This window comes from Macrotis lagotis, chromosome 1 (assembly GCF_037893015.1).
Source record: "Macrotis lagotis isolate mMagLag1 chromosome 1, bilby.v1.9.chrom.fasta, whole genome shotgun sequence".
Classification (NCBI taxonomy): Eukaryota; Metazoa; Chordata; class Mammalia; order Peramelemorphia; family Peramelidae; genus Macrotis; species Macrotis lagotis.
Window position 1 is genome coordinate 344,000,398 of NC_133658.1, and position 19,941 is coordinate 344,020,338.

General features: G+C 44.4%; 1 protein-coding gene across 1 annotated transcript; it reads right to left on the bottom strand.

Annotated features, from left to right (window-relative positions):
- Positions 1-3,723: 3,723 nt before the first annotated feature.
- Positions 3,724-19,932, bottom strand: DUSP15 (dual specificity phosphatase 15). Its single transcript, XM_074211848.1, has 7 exons — positions 18,435-19,932; positions 16,937-16,970; positions 13,659-13,741; positions 12,165-12,214; positions 9,353-9,427; positions 7,744-7,915; positions 3,724-6,725 (listed from the first exon to the last, which is right to left on the bottom strand). The coding sequence occupies exons 1-7, from the start codon at positions 18,453-18,455 to the stop codon at positions 6,480-6,482; spliced, it is 681 nt and encodes a 226-aa protein (XP_074067949.1). The 5' UTR covers positions 18,456-19,932; the 3' UTR covers positions 3,724-6,479.
- Between the last annotated feature and the right edge of the window lie 9 nt (positions 19,933-19,941).

Genomic DNA, 19,941 nt, shown 5'->3' on the forward strand with positions numbered 1-19,941 from the left:
AGCTAGGTAATTATTAAGTGTCTGAGGCAGGATTTGAACTCAGGTACTCCTGACTCCAGGGCTGGTGTTCTACTCACTGCACCACCTAGCTGCCCCCCTGCCCTGATTGTTCTTTGAAACAGTAGTTATCTTCTTGGTAGATGAGAATTCTTCATCTGTTTCCTCCCCCTTCAATTTTCTCTTCTTTCCAACTTCACTATTGTTGAAGTCACCACTATCTTCCCACTCCCCCAGGTTTGTATCATCCTTGACTCATACTATATATCTGTTACCAAATCTTGCCATTTTTTAAAACCTTTACAACATCTCTTGTGTACATGCTTTTTCTTACTTATATACTCAACTTTTGTGATCCTTACTTGATCACAACTTATGCAAAAGATCCTTGTCGTGTCTTGCCCAGAGAGTTACCCAGACTAGGTCTCTCTGCCTCAAGTCTACCAACTCTCTAACCAATTCTCCAAATTGCCAAAATAATTTTCCTAAAGTGTATGCCTGTTCATGTCACTCAGTACATTTGGTGACTTACTACCTCCTCAGGGATTAAAAATAAAGTTCTTCACTTGGCATTCAAAATTCTTCACAGCCTAGCCCCTTCCTACTTTTACTCTGTTCTAACACTCTACAATCTGGCTACCATGGCCTAATTGTTGTTCCTCATAGATCATACTCTTATCTCCTGACTCTAACCTTTTCTCTGGCTGCCCTCCATGCCCGTAATGCTCTCTTGTCCTCACATCTGCCTCCTGGCTTCTCCTAACCTTTCCCTGTTTCCCCCTTCTGCTAGTCCCTTCCTCCTGAAATCATCTACCATTTACATTGTATATGTTATTTATTTGTTGCCTTCTCCTTTAGAATTCAAGCTCCTTGAGAGTAGAAACCAGTTTTTCTCCTCTGTAGACTCAGAGCTTAGCACAGTGTAGGAGGGTCTTAGTAAATACTAGTTGAGTGACTTCACAAATGTTCACCATGAACATTACATGAAATGACCCAAAGGATGTTTCTTAATGAGCTGCAGCTGAGCAATCAAATCAACTCCTGTACTGTCTTTCCAGAGAATCCTGGGGCCTCAAATTTAATTTTGACTTTTTTGACTCCAGAATCTGAATGTGTCACTTCCCCTGAGGAGTATCTTCCCACTTCTTGATTCCAACACCAGACAAGGATTTCACATGGAGTGTGTTATAGATGTTTTGAATGTGTGGGATTCACAGAACCATCTGGCCTTATTTTCAATCCTCTGCCCACATCACTGCAGAGGTAGAAGGGGCTGAGAGGCCAGGACACACAGAAGGTCACTTTGTATTACATTGTATTCTTGTTAGTATGCAAATCAGTGGTCAGAGAATTCATCCCTGAGTGACTAAGCGACTGGTAGTCCTTGGAAAAGAGCCTGTCACCAGGACCATACTGGAAGGCTTTCTAGTATGGTAGAATGCACCAGGTCTTGGACTTCAAGGGCATAGCATTCAAGAACTCAAGGTTACTTTTGTATCACCTGTAGTTTATGTAAAATTTAAATGAGATACCTTCTGGCTTCCTTTCCTACTTTACATTCCTATGAAATAAGTGCTATGAAGAGATCCAGGCAAGTGCTGTAAGTTTAAGAGGGAGAGATCCCTTCCATCTGGAGCAGGGTGCCAGAGAAAGCTTCATGGAGGTTTGGCACATGTTCTGGGGCTTGAAGAGAAGGCTTCCAACAGATAGAGGGGAGGGTATTCTAAGCATAGGGAATGGGAGAGAATATGATAGTCTCATTTGACTAAAATATAGTGGTAGATAAGGCTAGATGGGTAATTTGGAGACAGATTATGGTTGACCCTGAATGCCAGGATCATTTTGTACATTACTCATGAAGTAAGAGGTGAATAATATTTTTAACTAGGGTTGGTCCAATCTCCCAAGCAGCTTATGAACTCTCTGTGGTTAGGGACTATGTTTTATTTCATCTATTTAACAGAGCCCAGCTTGCACACTGAAGATGCTCAGAAAATATTTGTTGAATGTTGTTCAAAAGCACCTAGGAAGCACTCCCTGCATGGCACAGTGAAAAAGCACTGACTCTGGAATCAGAGAACCAGGTTTCAAATACTTCTTATGTGTTGCCTGTAGGACTCTGTGATTTGCAGGGTAAAATTTTTTTTAGGTTTTTGCAAGGCAAATGGGATTAAGTGGCTTGCCCAAGGCCACACAGCTAGGTAGGTAATTATTAAGTGTCTGTGACCAGATTTGAACCCAGGTACTCCTGACTCCAAGGCCGGTGCTTTATCCACTGCACCACCTAGCCATCCCTTTGCAGGGTAAAATTAAGCCTTGTACTAATTGGTTTCTCAAAACCCTAAACTGATGATCCTTTTCATACTAGAAAGTGGAGGCAGCCAGGTGTGGAGGAAAGATTCTCAATGGGAGTCCAGAAACCAGAATTCTAGTTCCAGCTGCCACTGTCTTTGTGACCTTGGGTGAATCATTTTTCTATTTCCATTTTCTTAATCTCCTTTGTAAGTATGGCCAGCATTTAACACTTGCCCGTATAATAGGCAGGAAAATGCTGCTTTGCCAAATTATGAGTCTAAACACCTAGAGAAGGAATTGCTGTTACCTCCCTTATTATTCTTCAGTGGATTTAGAAAGGCTATGTCCTTATTTCACCCATGAATTTTGTAACCATTGCCTTGTAGTTGTGGATGTTCTTAGTGGCTGCTCCTTTGATGAGGTCCATACTTCCCTTTCTGAGTCACCAAAATCAGTGGTGCCTGAGAAGTAGAGGTTCGTGGTTTCTCTATATTAAAGATAGTCGTGGGGCACAGTGGTTCTGAGGGCATATAGCCTCCCCATTTTCCTCAGGAAAGCCCAGGAAGAGTTTGAGGCAGTGGATGTGAGGAGTGAACCAGTGAATCCTGGCAGGTCCAGTTTGGGTTCTTCCTCTTGGGAAGTGGCCCAACATCCAAAGCTAGAGGAGAACCCAATGACTATATGAAGGAGGGGCAGGGATGTGAAGAAGCTACAGTAGATGTTCCAGGCTATGTGAGGGGTGGGGATTTTTTTTTTTTTAGTTTAGTTTTTTGGTTTTTTTGGCAAGGCAATAGGGTTGAGTGGTTTGCCCACAGTCACACAGCTAGGTAATTATTAAGTGTCTGAGGCCGGATATGAACTCAGGTCCTCCTGACTCCAGGGCCAGTGCTCTATCCAATATGCTAGCTAGCTGCCCCAGGGGTGAGGATTTCTGACACAGTCCTCCTTGTGACATATAGAAGGGGTTTCAATTAAAGGGATGGGAAGAAGGCTGACACAAAGAGCATGGCAGAGGAGTGAGGGGATAAAGAAGCAGTGAAGGAGGTGGCAGATCATCCAGGGGACTGCAGGCTCAAAGGGTAATTCAGGCTTCAGTGATGGAATAGGGGCTGATTGAGAGACTGGAGACTTGGTGATTGATGCAGGGGTTCAATGAGAGGATCAAGTCTCACTGACAAGGATGGGGATCACTAAAGACCAGATAACTAAATGAGGGTGCAGGAAATCTCAGTGAAGAGAAGAGGACCTGAGTGAGATGGAGACTAAATGAATGAATTGGGAAGTGGGCTTAGGGGATGAAAAAAAAAAATATAGGAAACTTAGTGGGGGGTATGGGAGGTTCAGTGAATATAAGAAAAAAACTTTCCTAACATTTAGAGCTATCCAAAAATGGAATGAACACAGAAGATTCTTGTTTAGGTAAGGGTTGGACTAAATGACTTTTGAGATGTGGTGACTCTGTGGTGGAGGATGAGAGGTTCAGTGAATGGGGAAGGAGGCTTAGTGAGAGGGTGAGGTACTTAGAAAAAGACATGGCAGGAATTAGAAGGGAGATGAAGGCTTAGTGAGGGAATGGGACCTGAGTCCTAAAGGAATGGAAACTGTGAGAAGAACAGGGGCTTCTTGAGGGGCTGGGGAATTGAATGAAGGTAACAGTAGCTAAAAGAAAGTATCCAATAGATAGGTGGTCAAAGGATATGAAGAAAGTTCTTTAAAAAATGCAAACTAATAACAACCATATAAACGATTGTTCCAACTCACCAAGGAGAGAAATGTAAACCAAAACAGCTCTGAGGTTTTTATCTCACATCCAGGAAATTGCCAAAGATGGCAAAAGAAAGAAAGAGTCCAAGGTTGGAGGTCAGGCACATTAATATACTATTGGTGGAATTGTGCATTAGTCCAACTGTTAAGAAAAATGATTTACAATTATGTGGGAAAAGTCCCTAAATTCTTCATGCCCTTTGACCCAGACATCCCATTACTTGGTACATACTCCAAGGAGGTAAAAAGCCCCATGCATGCCAAAAAATTTAAAGTAGCATTTTTTATGGTTTTAAAAAATACCAAAAACCAAGCCAGAAATGAATGTGTGCCCAATGGGGAAGGAATAGACAAATTGTGGTACATGTGTGTAATGTAATAAATATTATTGCATGGTAAAGAATAACCAATATGAGAAATTCAGAGAACATAAGATGACTTATATGAATTGATGTAGAAAGAAGAGGGAAATAATATACACAAAGATTATACCCATGTAAACAAGCAAACAAAACCCCCCACTAAATGAAGTCCAATTCTATGTAATTGTCATGACCAATCTTAACTCCAAGATGAGATATTTCTGTAAAGATATAGGGACCTATCAAGGACGAATGTCACTTATCTTGCCAGACGAGGTTATTGTATGGTTTGTGTATTCCAACTAGTCTTCTTTTTCCATAAGAGAGAGTAAAATCAATGACAGGATGGTGTGAGGGAATGAAGAAGACTATTTCAAAATGACTGTGATGTCAAAAGCATCAATCAACCTTATTTTTTTTTGACTTTTGCAAGGCAATGGACTTTAAGTGACTTGTCCAAGGTCACACAGCTAGGTTATTACTGTTGTCTGAGTTTAGATCTGAACTCAGGTCCTCCTGACTCTAGGGCCAATGCTCTATCCACTGTGCCACCTAACTGCCCCTCACCATATTTTTTTAAAAAATAAATTAAGGTGCTTGATGAAATGGTAAATTTTTTGAGCAGGAGAAGAATGAGGTTCAATTAGGGTGATTGCTCAGGGGAATGAGGGCCATGAGAGTATTGGGGACTCATTGTGAGGGACTGGACTAATTTCAGTGGATTGGGTGGTGTTTGAAAATCCTGGACCACACTAGGGCATGATCTGGGGCCCTATTAGCTGCTAGCTCAGCCTTGAATGTAGGAAATTCTCTGCCCAAAAAAGACCCAAAATATCTAATTTGTTCATGCATTGCCTTTCTTTTCTTTAGGACCCCAGCCTCCACTTGAGGTGGTGATAGAAAGAGGTTGGTGTCTGGTATTCCTAGGAGTCTCCAAGGGTTCAAAATCTGAAGATAGAAAAGGGTTTAATTTTGGCTCTGGTTCTAACTTTGGCCAAGCCCTTTCCTTTTCTAGCCTCAGTTTTCCCTTCTGTGAAATGAGGCAGTGTAGTATAGTGGTAAGAGTGTCAGACTTGGAGTCAGGTAAGGCAAATATTCAAGTCTCACTTCTGACAATGACTTAACCTCTCTCAGATTATTTTCTCATCTGTAAAATGGGAATAAATAATACCTGTAGTACCAAGAGAAAGCTCCTCATTGGTTACCAGTACTTTCTCAGTCTTTTTAATCATATCACCTCTTTGCATCCTCCCATCTTCAACTTCTCTCACTCTACCCATGGTTCCTTTGGGCCCATATAGCAAATCTTTCTCCCAGGGATGCTGTCTCTGAGTTTGGAATCTAGAGCCAGGGGACTGCATTAGAATTTGTCCCCAAGACTTACTTACTACCTTGGAAAAACTCTATTTACTTCTCTGGGCTTCAGGTTCCCAATTCGGAAAATGAAGAGGTGAGGCAAGGTCTTATCCACCTCCAAATCCTAGGAGTTCCTTTCCTTAGTAAGGCAGGGGTTCAATCAGTCCAAGCAGACTGGGTCTCCCCAAGAACTAAGGCACCAGTTACTACAGCAGGGCCTCAACAGACCGGACACAGACAGACGCAGACAGGAGACAGACTCACAGACACCAGACCCAGACGTGTGGGACCCAGGGAATCAGGTGGCATGGTCCAGAAGCTCATATCTGGGACCATCTTTTATGGGGGTGAGGGAGACGAGGACCTTCCTTTGGACCCTAGGGTACTTAGGGGCCATAGGCAACCAACAGAGACATGGAGACAGGAGGGAGACAAGAGACAAGGGAGAGACACAAATAGGTGGAAAGGAGAAACCATCAGCAGGAAGAGGCATGGCCAGTTCAAGCCCAGGAATGGTCTGTTCTTCTTCAGGGTAGGCAGGTATATCTGCACCACCCCAAACCACAAGACTGCTGCCAGTTGTGTGTCTCTGCTGTAGCCTGGTCCTGTCCATCCTTCCAGTTTCTGCATGATGTTCCTGGGTCCTAAGTCTGACTCCCACCCAACTCAGCTTTGCCAATAGGGCCTGGACATAACTTACAGCCATCATTTCCCCCCTTTCCGGGACAGACACCTGGGGATGCAGGAGAAAGTCTGCTTGACTCGGGCGAGAAGAGGGAGAGGCCTCCGGACCTCTCGAGGGGGTCGAGGGACCAGTCTCTGCAGAGTACCCTCAGCACTGCCGGATGGCGATGTCTCCCGGCAGCGCTTGCATAGGGGTAGCAAGGCCCGGATCTCCTCTTCATCGTTGAATGGACTCTCTCCATACCTCTCCTCTAGTTGCCTGCGCAGCTATAGGCCCGGAGGGTAGAAGGTGGTGGTGGGGTGGTGGGGTGGGGGAAGGGAGGGTTAGAGAAGAGTGTAAATGGGAGATAGGGAAAGAATTTGAGAAATCAAAGACAGAGGAACAAAATCAAGGCAGCCTAGTCCTTCCCCACCCCCAACTGTGAAGTCAATTCTAGTCTTATCTACCCAGGCCAGGAGAGTCTCACCTGGGAAACTTGACCATTGGACTGAAGCTTGGAGTCAAGAGAGGAAGATGTCATAAAGTCATAAAATAAGAGCATCTCTAAATCCTCTTCCAGCTCCAAAACCCATGAACTTGTGGCTCAAGTCCTTAATGCTCCCTCCCCAGTTAGAAAGTGTACACCCCCCCCACATACACACACACACCGGACAGGGACAATTCTCAGAAGTCCTCCCTTCTGACAGTTGGCTAGGTCCAAATTACTTCAAGGTACTGAGGAGAATATCTCAAAGTTAGGACTAGAGGAGAAGTTATGGTTTACCCTCTCCTGATGGGCTGTGAACACCCCCTAGTGTTGCATTTCTCTCCTCCCTTAGAATAATATTCCGAATATGGGCAGGGATGAAGCACCTAAAGGCCTCCCACCCCCCAGAAGCATCCCTTAGTACACCTCTGGTCCTATAGCAAATAACAACAGGTGGTCTCATGCCAGTCTCCTGGGTAAGAGGGTGGATATGCCAGCCCCCAGAATCCTTCATCTGCTTAGGCACAAGTAAACCCCTAGACTTGGGACCCCTCTGCCATGAGGACAGTCGGGCCATAAAGAGCAAGATTAATTACTGGATCTGACTTTGTTCTGAGCATACAGTACAGATTATAAACATTTATTCCCTTTCTCCCTTCTTCCCCACTCCCTGGAGACCTCACATTGGTGCCTGGTACTTGGAAGTTTCTTCCCCTTCCCTAACCAAGCCTGCTCTTAGGAAGGAAGCCCTTAGGGAGAATGTCCATTTCCAGGCTTCCTCCCACTCCTGTAGTCAGGTTCACAGTCTTTCCCATTACCTTCCGGGCATTGCCCCAGCCATATTCCTCCAGTTGCTGCTTGAAGCCTGGGTTGGGATTGGCAATGGGGCGGACCGATTTTACTGCCTCCAGAACCTCACGCCAGCCCAGTCCTGTTACTGTCATCACGTAGGCTGTCACAATGGTGGCGCTTCGAGAGATACCTGCAAAACTGAGGATGCCCAACCTTTATGTTACTGGTATTGCTGCCTGGGCAACTGAGAAGCCCCTTACCTTAACCAATCCCCTAAAGGTCATTTAGAAAGACTCAGTGCAAGGAAAGATTGGGAGGGGGTCAATGGTCCTGGCAGAGACGGGTTTCTGCAATGATCCAGGGTGATCTCAAGAAGCAGCTCACAAATAATAGAACTTGTGATCACAAAGCCCTAAAATTTATTCTCTTCTGTTCTCAGCCTCTCCTGTAGAATACTCCAGCCTATCTTCTCCATGGAAGAAAAAGACTTTCTGACTGCACTTCAGCTTAGAGATTTTCTCTTTGTTCCCAGGAACTGAAAAAGTTGAGTTGCTCTTGCCCTTTGATCCCTGGTCCCTTCATCTAGAATTATAGTTTAGTAGAAAGGACACAGGAAATGGGAGTCATGAAATCTGAGTTTTGTAATAGCTTTCTGTGGGACCATCGGCCATTTCCCCTTCCTCCTTTCTCTGAGCCTCAGTTTCCTCACATAAATAGGAATTTTGACCAGATCTATAAGATCCCTTTCAGCTCTGACTTTCTGTGTCCTCTGTGCTAAGTAATGTTTTAATGTTCTATGATTGTATGATTTGGTGACTGCCTCATTAGAGCAGTTCCCTGGGCCCCATCATCCTTGGTGTCAGCACAGTCACCTTGGTGGCTCCTAAGAGCCCACAGTTGGGGTGGGAAGAAGAGATAGAGTAGGTCTAGAATTCAGTTCAATGGTGAAGTTGATAACATTTCTCTTTTATGTTTTTGGTCTATGTTTGCAATATTTTTCGCCCCCTTATGGAGACCTTATATAACTCTCAGCTCCCTGGCTAACCATGTTTCTTCAATCAGGCTGACTCTCCCCTAGTAGAACCTGAAGTTGAAGAAACTCCTCTTCTATACATTCTCCAACAAAACTTCCAAGTAGGGAGCTACTGGGGATTGTGGGAGCCAGATTGGAAGTCTAAGGGATAAATGAATCTCTTCTTAGGTATTAATGATTTTAGACTCAACAGAGAATATTAAGATTTTAACAGAGGACTTTTACAGGCACAAGTAATCGAGTTCAACCTATTCATTTCATAAATGAGGGAGCCAGGAATCAGAAAGGAAAAGTGACTTCCCAAGGTCACATAATAAATCAGTATCAGACCTAGAAGTAGAGCCTGGGGTTCCCTTAATTTTTAGCCCAGTGCTGTTTCTATTCTGCTCACTCTTCCCAAAGGAATGAGTCAATCGATCCTTCGGGGAAGTGTTTTCTGAACAAGGGGTTGGAGGGATGGGGTAAGGGAAGAAAAGGAGCATCTAATTGAGTTAAAAATCCCACTTGGAACTTTGGTCCCTTCCTTTTCTAGCTCCTTATCCCACAGTGCAAAGAGGTGGGTCCCAGACAGTGGCAGGATTCTGGTTTAATGGGTGGCTCACCAGTGCACAAGGCAGGTTCCTCCACTGAGTCGACAGTAGTGGATGAAGTTGATGCATTCTTTGAAGTGTTTCTTACTGTGGAGAAAGAGACCCCGGTGAATGGCTGACACAGCTAAGAGGGAGGTAGGGCTCCTAGGTTCTCCTGGTGTGCCTGGACCTAATTGGGAGGCTCAGGCCTAGCTTGAGTCTGCCACATTCTCTTTTCCTTCCTCTAAGGTATTATTAGGATAAAGTGTCTTGAGATTCTCATATTCTCAGATAAGATGAATCAAAGATTGCCAGAGCTGTAAGGGAGTTTAGAATTTAAAATGTCAAAGTAGGGAGGAGCCTTCTTGCAAGACATAAACTGTGACGCAATGGAAAGAACATAAACCATACCAAGAAAATACATACAATAATGATAACCAGGCAAATGGAAAGAATAACAAGTTACAAGATTGAATTCTGGGTAATGATAGTGACCTAACTTAGTTCGCCAAAAGAGATGAGAAAAATGCAATTCTCTCCTTCCTCTCTTTGAAGAGGCCATTGCACATTGCTGACCCTGTCTCACTCAGCAGATGTGCTGATTAATTAGACTCTCATGTTGCTTCCCCCCACACCTTTTTTTTTAATTCTTTGTCATGAAAAATGACTTTCTTTACAGGTGAAGAAGGGATATATTTTTTGATGTTATGTGGAGAACATTAGGGTTAAGTGATTTGCCCAAGGTTACACAGCTAGTAAGTATCTGAGACCAAATCTGAACTCAGGTCCTCCTGATTCCAGGGTCAGTGCTCTATTCACTGTGCGCATAGCTGCCCCAGAGAAGGGATATATTTGGAAATAAAGGTGATAAAGAAGCAAAAAAATCAAGAATTTATTTTTATTTATTTATTAAATGAAAGAATATAGTAGCTAGCACCATAGAATTCTACCTCTGACATATACCTATTCAACCTGGTGTAAATCACTTATACACAGTCTCCTCATCTATAAAATGAGACCAAAGATTCTTAACAGTCTCCTTTGTCCCTAAATCTATGATCTTATGAACACAAAATACCAGAACTGAAAGGGACCTTATTAAACAGAATATTGAATTTGGAAGGATCTTTCACAGACTAAAATAGAAAGAGAGCTGGACTTTAAGTTAGGTTTTTTTCAGGTTTAAGTCTTGTCTCCAACACTTACTAATTCCATAAGTAAGTCATTTTATCATGGTGAGGAAAGTGCTCTGCAAAGATTGTCATGATAGAAATATGAATTGTGGTTATCAGAACACAGAATGTTAGAGCTAAAAGATATTGTAGGGATCATTTAAGCCAGGTCTTCTTCTTCGCCACAGGGTCATACATATGTTTTGATAACTTTGTTACAATTAACTGGTTTCCTTTGTAATCCTCTGCATTTTATGTTATGTATTTAAAAATAATGTTCTGAATCAGGGTCTGACAATGGGTTCCATGATTCCAAAAACATTAAGAACACCTTTTTTTTTTTATTACAACTTCACCATTTTACACAGGAAAAATGACAGAAATGGGATGCTACACAAAGAGTTAGTGATATAGCTGAGATTAGAACACAGTATTTTAGCTCCCAGTCTAGCATAATACTACCATGGTACTTGGATATCAATTCTGTAAAGTGAAAGAGTTTTGGCAGCACTTTGTAGTGGATATCCATTGATTGAACACCAAAAATTTATAGCATGCAAATTTGTCCCACTGTCCAGTCTACGAGGCAACAGAAAAAAAGTAAGGAGTATGTTAAACTACATATAAAGACAAGTCTTTATCTTGTAATTCCTCTAAGAAGAATTAGTGGGGGGGGGGGAGCCCTGATTTATTCAGAAGGAGAACCTCCCGCTATTGGTTGGGAAAACCAATTGGCTTTATACTGGTTGGCTCTTAAGAAGTTAGCTGGTTAGTCAATATAGGCCAGCAGTTAAGAAAGAATCTAGTCCCTGAGAGGGAACCTCTTAGTGGGGAGGAAGAGATTTTTTTTCTTTTCCACACCTGTCTTCCCATCAACCATAAGACCATGAAGAACATGGAAAAGCAGAATGAAGAAAACTATATCCACGATGAATACAATGGAAATGGAAAGGACAACAAAACCAAACTATGTGTAACTTTAATGTTTAAGCTTCACCACAGAGGAGAGATGAGAAGATGAACCTCACTCCTCTATCTTAAGAAGTGTGGTTATATAAAAGCTGTCTGTCAAAGTTTTTGTGATGGTTGATTTTATTGAGCTGTACTTTTTGTTATTGGAGTCAGGAAGACTCATCTTCCTGAGTTCAAATCTGGCCTCACACACTAACTAGTTGTGTAACCCTGGACAAGTCACTTAACACTATTTGCCTCAGATTCCTCATCTGTGAAATGACCTGAAAAAAGAAATGGCAAAACACTCCAGTATCTTTGCCAAGAAAACCCCAAAAGGGGCCACAAAGAATCAGATAGTACTGAAAAAACAACTGAACAATGTCAACTTTATTTTTTGTTACTTGATTGGGTGTGTGCATTATAATAGGAAGTATATGTAATATAAAAAAAGCAAAAAGGAATCAATAAAACTTTAAAAAATAAATAAAATGAAGTTCATTTAAATTATTTCTTCTAGCTCTAAAAATCTGATGATGAAATATAATTTATTGAATAATTTATTCAATAATGTCCATGTCTTCTAAAATGTCTGGAGTTACCCTTTAGTGTTCCATAACATTTCATACATTGTCTGAATCAAATGGAGGTCAGTAGAGTCCCTTGTAGGGAAGAGTCCTCTGAGCCCCCTGCCCCTTCAATAGCTTTAGTATAATACTTACATAGGGACTTCAGGGGTGTCAGGCACTGGAATCCGAAGATAGGTAATGTCCTAAAAAAAGAATACAAGCTCAGGAAGCTAGAAAATGCTCAAGTACCAGCTTCTCATTTCCATCCTCCAACCCCAGTCCCAGATTCATTTCTGCTTCAAAGTCATTTCCTCTCTAGGCCTTAGTTTTGCAAACCCTAAGGCTAGATGATCTCTTAGGTCCTTCTCAGTTTTGATATTCCATGAGTCAATGGAACTTAGCTTCAGAGGGGGAATTTCCATAGTGAATTAGTTATAGAGCAAGGATTTAGACCTGAAGTCTCTTGACTTCCAGTCCTGAATTCTTTGTAGGATACAATTGTAAGGACAAAAGTTAAAACATGGGAATTAATAACTGGCAAAACTAGAAGAGGTGGGACCCAGAGTCTTTGTCATTCACTGTAATAAAGGTGACTTGATTTATCTCAAAATAAATCTCCTTGGGGTGGCTAGGTGGCACAGTGGATAGAGCACCGGCCCTGGAGTCAGAAGTACCTGAGTTCAAATCTGGTCTCAGACACTTAATAATTAGCTAGCTGTGTGGCCTTGGGCAAGCCACTTAACCCCATTTGCCTTGCAAAAACCTAAAAAAAAAAAATCTCCTTGTGCTGCCTACTTTGGCCATCTCCAGTCCTAGTTGTTTGGGGGGGAGGTTCAGATTGGGAATACATTACATCAAAAGAGCAATTGATTTTTGGAGTTCTAAGGACCTGAGAGACCAGCTAATCCATTTCCTCTCTTTTATAGATAGGAAAACTGAAGCCCAGAATATGGGATCTGAAATGGCCCTTAGACTATAGAAGCCTGAACATCAGCTAGAAGGGACTTTAGAACCAATGGGAGTTTAAAACATAGGACATAAAAGTATCAGAATTGTAAAGGGAGCAACACATAGAATGTTAGTTTTAGCAGGGACCTGAAGAGACCATTTAGTTCTAACCACCTCATTTTACAGAAAGGAAACAAAGCTATTGATTTTATTCAGCATCAAGGTGAGAGGTGATGGGATAAATTGTGCCTACATTTGAAGTTAGGATGCAAGTCTTTTCTATGATGGATACTATGTGACCCCTGCAAGTTTCTTAACGTTTCTGTGCAGACTGCATTTGTGGAAGGACTTTCCATACTGGAAATTTCCCTCACTAATAAAATTACAGGTTATGGACTTCCCTTCATTTACCCCCCCCCCCAATAAATCAAGCCTGGTGCTAGAACCCAGGTCTCCTGACTCCCATTCTAAACTTTCCCAACCAACTTATCATCCCAGGATTTAACCTATCACTACTGCCACTCCCCACCCCTCCCTAAGCTCTAAGAAGTCCTCAACAGGGAAACAACAGGTTCCCTTTACCCTTGAACTGAGCATGATCCTGGGCTTGGGGGACACTCTGGTCACATTCTCAGGCAGGGTATTGACTATAGGAGGTATTATTGGGTTGGGAAGCTCTAAAGGGAACATTGCCAATACCTGCAGCAAGGGTTGGGGAGACTCATGGATGGAGATGATATGTGTGATTTTATTTCTGCTCAGCTGGTCTGGGTCTTTGGCATCTGAGGAGGAAAAAGCCAGTGCTGATCAAGTGGGTTTATTTATAGCCCTTAGAGCCTGGCAGAGCAGGCCAAGAGGCCCCCCATTCTCCCACCCCCTCCCTGCCCTTTCTTCCTTTCTCCACCACAGGTCACACCTGGGGCAGCATGGAGTGGAAAGGGCAAAACTTGAAGGCAGGTTTCTTGATTGTGTCTACACAGGGCTGTGTCTACTAGGCCTTAGATAAACTAATTCTTGCTAAGGTATTAAAAGCTGACTATGACTAGAAGGGTTACTTTTCCCTGAAACATATTTGCATTTTAACCAAGAATGTCAAGTCTTTAACTCAAAAAAGGAAAGAGAAAACATATGTAGGAGTTTCACGCACCCAGAGGCAGCAGTAGAAAAAGCACTGAATTTGAAGTCAGGAGGAACAGATCCTGGGTCTTGTTCTACCAGACCTACTTACATGACTTTAGCCAACTAGTTTCCCCCTCAGGAATATGAGGAAGTTGGTTCAGACCATGATTTCTTAACCTTTGTATTATGGGCCCTTTGGGAAGTCTGGTGAAACCTATGGACCCCTTTTCAGAATTATGCTTTTAAATATATATGATCTCAAGGGAAATCAAAAGTTAGTTTTTAAAAAAAAGATGCATTCAAATTCATGGATCCCTATCTACAAACTCTAATTCTAGATGGTCAGTAAGATTCCTTCCAACTTTGATAGTCTTGAATCTTAAAATTCTTTCTAGTTCTTGTCTTCTATGTCCTTTGGTTAATATCAGCTTTGGTTACTTCCAGATTTATATCTAAGGTTCTTATTCGCTCTAATGTTCTGTTCTCTAAGATGAGAAACCTTTCTCATGGTTTTAAGGTGGTAAAGACCTTCCAAAGAAGGAACAGGGACTTGAAGGAAAGGTAAAAGGGAAGAGGATGAGTACTAAGGCTTTGGGGTTGAGGGGCAGAAAGGGTTACGATAAAAAAGAAAAAGCTTGGAAAAAGCTTGAAAAGTCATGGGGAAAGACCTCTGGGTCATGGTGAGGTGCTCAAGGATAAGGAATAGAAAAGGGATAAATTTTCAAAATCCTCTCCTCCTGGAGAAAGCAAGGAGGAAAAAGAATGAGCACAGTCTAGGGGTAGTGTCAAAGGACACACAATTTATGGCTAAAAACTCAAGAAATCTCTCCTAGTTTGTTGTAAGCATGATCAGATGCAGTTAGTACATTGAGGATTTTTGCTTAATTGTTTTTCTTTGTAACAATGAAGACTTCAATGGGCAAAGGGGTGGATTGGACAAGGGAGAGCATTTTTCCAGGAATAATTGTGATGGAAAGAAAAAAGACATCAATAAAGCATTATTTTAAAAAGTCTACTTTGCCCTCAACCACATAAGGGACCCCTCCCTCTTCCCCATCAGTAATTACTGAAAATTAATTCTACTTCCTGGGGTGTGTATGTGTGGGTATGTGAGTGCAATTATATGTGTGTGTGTGTGTGTGTGTGTGTGTGTGTGTGTGTGAAAGGTGTTAGGAGGAAGGTGGGAGGTGGGAGGTTTCATGGTTCAACATAAGAACAGCCCATTGTTTCCCACAGGAGCCAAGTAAGTGCTGGGTACAACATATGGGAAAATTTAGCAGCTTGGGACAGGGCAGAAGACTTTTTGAGCTGCCTAGAAGTGACCAGTGAAAGTAGGCCTGGGCTAGGGACAGCTCTGAATGATTTGCACACATTCTCAGCCAGGATGTAAACCTTGATTTCCTGACCCCAAGTACTGTGTTGTTTTTCCTATACCACACTGCCCTTTTCACTGTAACACATGCAATTTGGCATCGGCTACTATTGGGCTTCGTGTGTCCTATCTGCTACCCAATAATAATAGGAACAACTTCTATCTCTCTAGTGTTTTAAGATTTATGCAATATGACTCTCCAAAAACCTTGTGATAAAGGGCTTATAAGTAATATTATCCTCCTTGAAGTGATTGCAAGAGGTTATGCGGTAAGTTAAAAAAAGGTGCCCCATGATGCTCCTCTGGGTATTGCATTCCTGGTGGCTGCCTCCTTTGTCCACCCCGAGGTCAGGCTCTGGACACGTCCTGGACTAGGTCCAGAGTAGGGCAGGTTAGGAGCAGCATCAGCAGGCCAAGCTCATTGCAGTAACTCTATCCCTTTCTTCTCTTTCCTCTGGAGCACTTTAGGTTTTCAAAATTGGATCCCATCTGTTACCTTATTTTATTCTCCTGAGTAAAGGCAGAGACTTGGCCAAGGTCAGGCAGCCAATTAACAGCAGAGGCAGAAGCAGAACCCAGATTCTCCCATTCCTGAAGCCACATTGCCTCTGGGCAGTCCTAGGACTTGGGCTCCTGCAGACACCCTCCTGACCACCCCCCATTACCAGGAAGAAGAGGAACTAAACCAATTGTCTTTTCAGTCCCCGGGGGTAATGCTGGGTAATGGGTAAGCAGGGTGCCTTCCAGGAGGCTAGCTAAGAACCAGGCTCTTGGGGGAACTTTTTATTCCTTCCCCCTAGTGTCTTCTTTCTTTCTTCCCTACCTTGAGTAGTCTGTGTTTAGGAATTTAGAAAACAGAATGTCTAGGCTAAAAGAATCATAAGATAATGTCTAGTTTACCCCCCCCCCCCAGGCCTCCTCCATTTTACAAGAGAGAAATAGAAGTCCAGAAAGGCTGCAACTTTTCCAAGATTGCACAAGAACTAAATGATAGGGCTGAGATTCAGACTCAGGTTCTCTGACTTCAAATCCAATGCTTTTCCCATTATACACGGCTGACCCTCATTTAATAGGTAGGGAAATGGGCCTAGTGAGGGGAAATGTCTTACCCAAGGTCATACTGAATCAGTCAGTGGCTCAATCAGGATGAGAACCTAGGTCTTTAGGTTCTCTTTGTAGGAGAAAATGTATCCTTAGTCAAGTTATTCTCCTCACCTCCCCTTCATTTATTTTGGAACAAAGGCCAGACTAAAGCCTCTAGGTCAACTTCATAGCTACTCCTCACTGTGCTCCACTGAAGGAAACAGAGGCACAGAATTGGTGATCAAAGGAAACAAATTCAGGTCTCCTAGTTTCAGGCTCTTCCCACCTGCCCTGGAGAGCTGCTTCACCTATACAGGTACTGGGTCTACAGGATTGTTTGGTGGGAGATAGAGCTGGGGTTGGGCTGAGCAGTGTTTGGACCCTGGGGGCAGGCACTGCTTACCAATGAAGTTGCCCAGATAGAGTCCAGGAAGAACCTGTAGGAGCATAGAAAGGAGGAAGGTCAGATTTGGGCCACAGTGGGGTTGCAGAAGTGGTACCTTCTCCCCTCACCCAAGCACTGGGCTCTTCACATGAATTGAACCAAAGAGGTCTTCCGACCCTTGCTGCCCATGCTTCTCAAACCCTCAGTATTTCTGGGACATTACAGGATCATAGGGTTTAGAGCTAAAGATCATGCAATCTAGATCCCCTCAACTTTGCAGGTAAGGAAACAGACCTAAAGAGTGGAAGTGATTTGTCTGTGGCCTTAAGAGGTAGTAAGGAGGGATGCAAACCCAGATTCCTCAGCAGCCAAATGCTCTTTTCATTCATTACACCAATACTGACATCAGAAACAGCCTGCTCTCTAAATACTCCCCAAGGAGTGACCTGAGCTTAGCTGAAGATACAGCTCTCCATCTCTCCCTGACTCCTGTGCCCCATCCCCACCCCTGCAACTGTCTCCATAATACCTTTCCCACATCTGACCCACCCATTCTTCTTTCTGAAAGACTGCACTCAATGATTGAGGGATCAGCCCAGATCAGGGAGGAGAATCCAAAAATCCAGATGGTCAGAGCTGAATCAGGCACCCTGCTAGCCTGGGTAGCATCTTGATGATCTTTCCTAGGTCAGTAAAATAGTGTGGAAAGTTTGGGGACAGGGAGATCAGGACCCAGGATACTGGTGAGACAAGCTGCACTCAAAGAAAATCCTGGGCCTGAGTTAGAAAGATCTCAGAAAGTCAGATGGGGAACAGGTTCAGGGTCAGACCTTCAGAAAGTGAACAGAGACAGAAATACAGATGTAAAGTCATTGAGAACAGAAATAGAAAGAAGGGGGAACTACAATAGACAGAGATGGTAAAGGGACAGAGACTTGCAAGGAAAATTTGGAGACGGAGAAACAGAGGGAGGGAGAGGTACAGAAGAGACAGACAGAAATATAGAGGATGCAAGGAAGGATAGATGGAGAGGGGAACAGAAGGACAGAAAGGGATGGAAAGGATTGAAAACAATAAAGAGATAAATATTGAAAAGGCCTTGAGGGATGGAAAGGGAGGGAGAAGAGGAGAGAAAGACAGAAATACAGGACTCAGAGATGGAGGGAGGGAGGGAGACAGAGAAGAGAAAGGACAAAGAGAGAAATATATAGAAGGACAGAAATGGAGGAAGCGGAGGAGGGAGGGACAGAGACAGGTATAAAGCCCAAAAGGAGAGGTGGCACACCATGAGGATGAGATGGAATGGCAGGGATGAAGGACAGAATTGAAATGGGAGGGAAAGCAAGAGACAGAGGATTTACATAGAGACAGTCCCTTCTGCAGTGGGTTGAAAACAGATTTGAGTCAATTTGATCTCATCAGAAATTCCTTGTTTGGGGGGATGGGAGATGGGGGATTGGCCTGGGGGGGTCTGCAATGAGGGCTACCCCACCCTCCATCCCCACTGCCTCCTTACCTTGTTCATGCCATTCCCCATGGTCCTTGTGGGCCAGCCAGCTGCCCCTGCCTCCTGCTCCCAATCAGGATCCAGCCCGACAGGGCCCCTGGCTGCCTGGGAGGTCAGACCCGGACCCAGGCGCAGGCGCGGGCTCTCTCCCCTGGTTCAGCTCCGATGATCCAACCAGCCTTCAAAGGTGCTACTTCTCCCCGAGCAGGTCCCGGCAGCCCAGGGCAGGGAGACAATGGCAGAGCCGGAAGGCTCCACCTATTCCCTAATCATGTGCAGGCTGCCGGGCCGCTGACTGGAGGCCAGGCTAAGCTAAATGAACAAAAGCCTCAGTGTCCCTCTCCCCCAAGGGCTGCCTTTTGTAACCCCACTAGGGACAAGGAGAGATTGTTTCAACCTTGCAGTGGGAGGCTGGCTCCCGCCTGGGCCCCGCTGGTCATGCCCAGGGGACGTGAGCACCTTTGGGGGGAGGGCGAACCCTTGCAGGGCTGTCACAGGCAGGCACCATGCATGGGTTTGGGGTGGGGGGGAGCGGAAGCCGGGGGAGGAGAGGAAGGGAAGACAGTTGTTTCCAGGGAGGGATTCTGGCGTGGGATCCCGGTCTCTGCAGATCTTGACGATACACAGCCTCTTCACCTGGGCCGAGGGAAAGGGAGAGAAGTAGAGAGGAGGGGATGCTTGTCTTAGATTCAGACTCCTGGAATGTCAGAGCTGGAAGGGACCCTTTTACATAGCGGACCTGAGGGACCACTAAGGAGGAGGAAAGTATCCTTCAACTGGTAATACTAGAGCCCAGCTAGACCCTGGACTCTTGACTTCCAGACAAGGGCACTGTGGTTGAGGAGGGCGGCCCTCTTCCTAGGATAGCCCCAATCTAGTCACTGCCTAGTGATGGGTGTGGATACCCCGGGGATGTTTGGCTTTGTATAAGCAAAGTCTAGCACAGCGCCTCCCACCCGTTAATAAAGGTTCTTCATTCTCAAAAAAGGCCAAGACATGAGGGAGGTGATGCCCTGACAAGCTGAAGTGGGTGTGAGTGCCGAGTCTCCAGCTTCACTTTCCCCTTCTCTGGGTCCGGAGACCAGAGAGGAATCAAGACGCTGGGGATGGTCCTGGGTGTGAGTCAGCTGGCAGGCGGCAGGGTGCAAGGAGGGACTCAAGCAGCTACCCCCACTCGTGTTAAAGCCGAGTGGGGAGCAGCACACACAGACACACACACGCACACAGATACAGACACACACGCACACACACACAGCGCAACACAAGGACACACAAAAAAGAGATGGCGGGGAGTGAGCTCATGCTCAGGCTGGGATCCACAGGAAGCTTCAACACGGAGCCATCCACCCGAGGCTGCATTGCCAACCCAGACCGTAGGAGACCCGGGAGAGGCTGGCAGGCGCCGGGGAGTGAATGCCGCCTCTGCCACCCGCCTGCCCGCTGTCTTGGGGCACATCGCCCCCCCTCCCTTGGTCTCCTTAATTCCCTTGGAGTCACCCGCCCCGCAGAACATCTA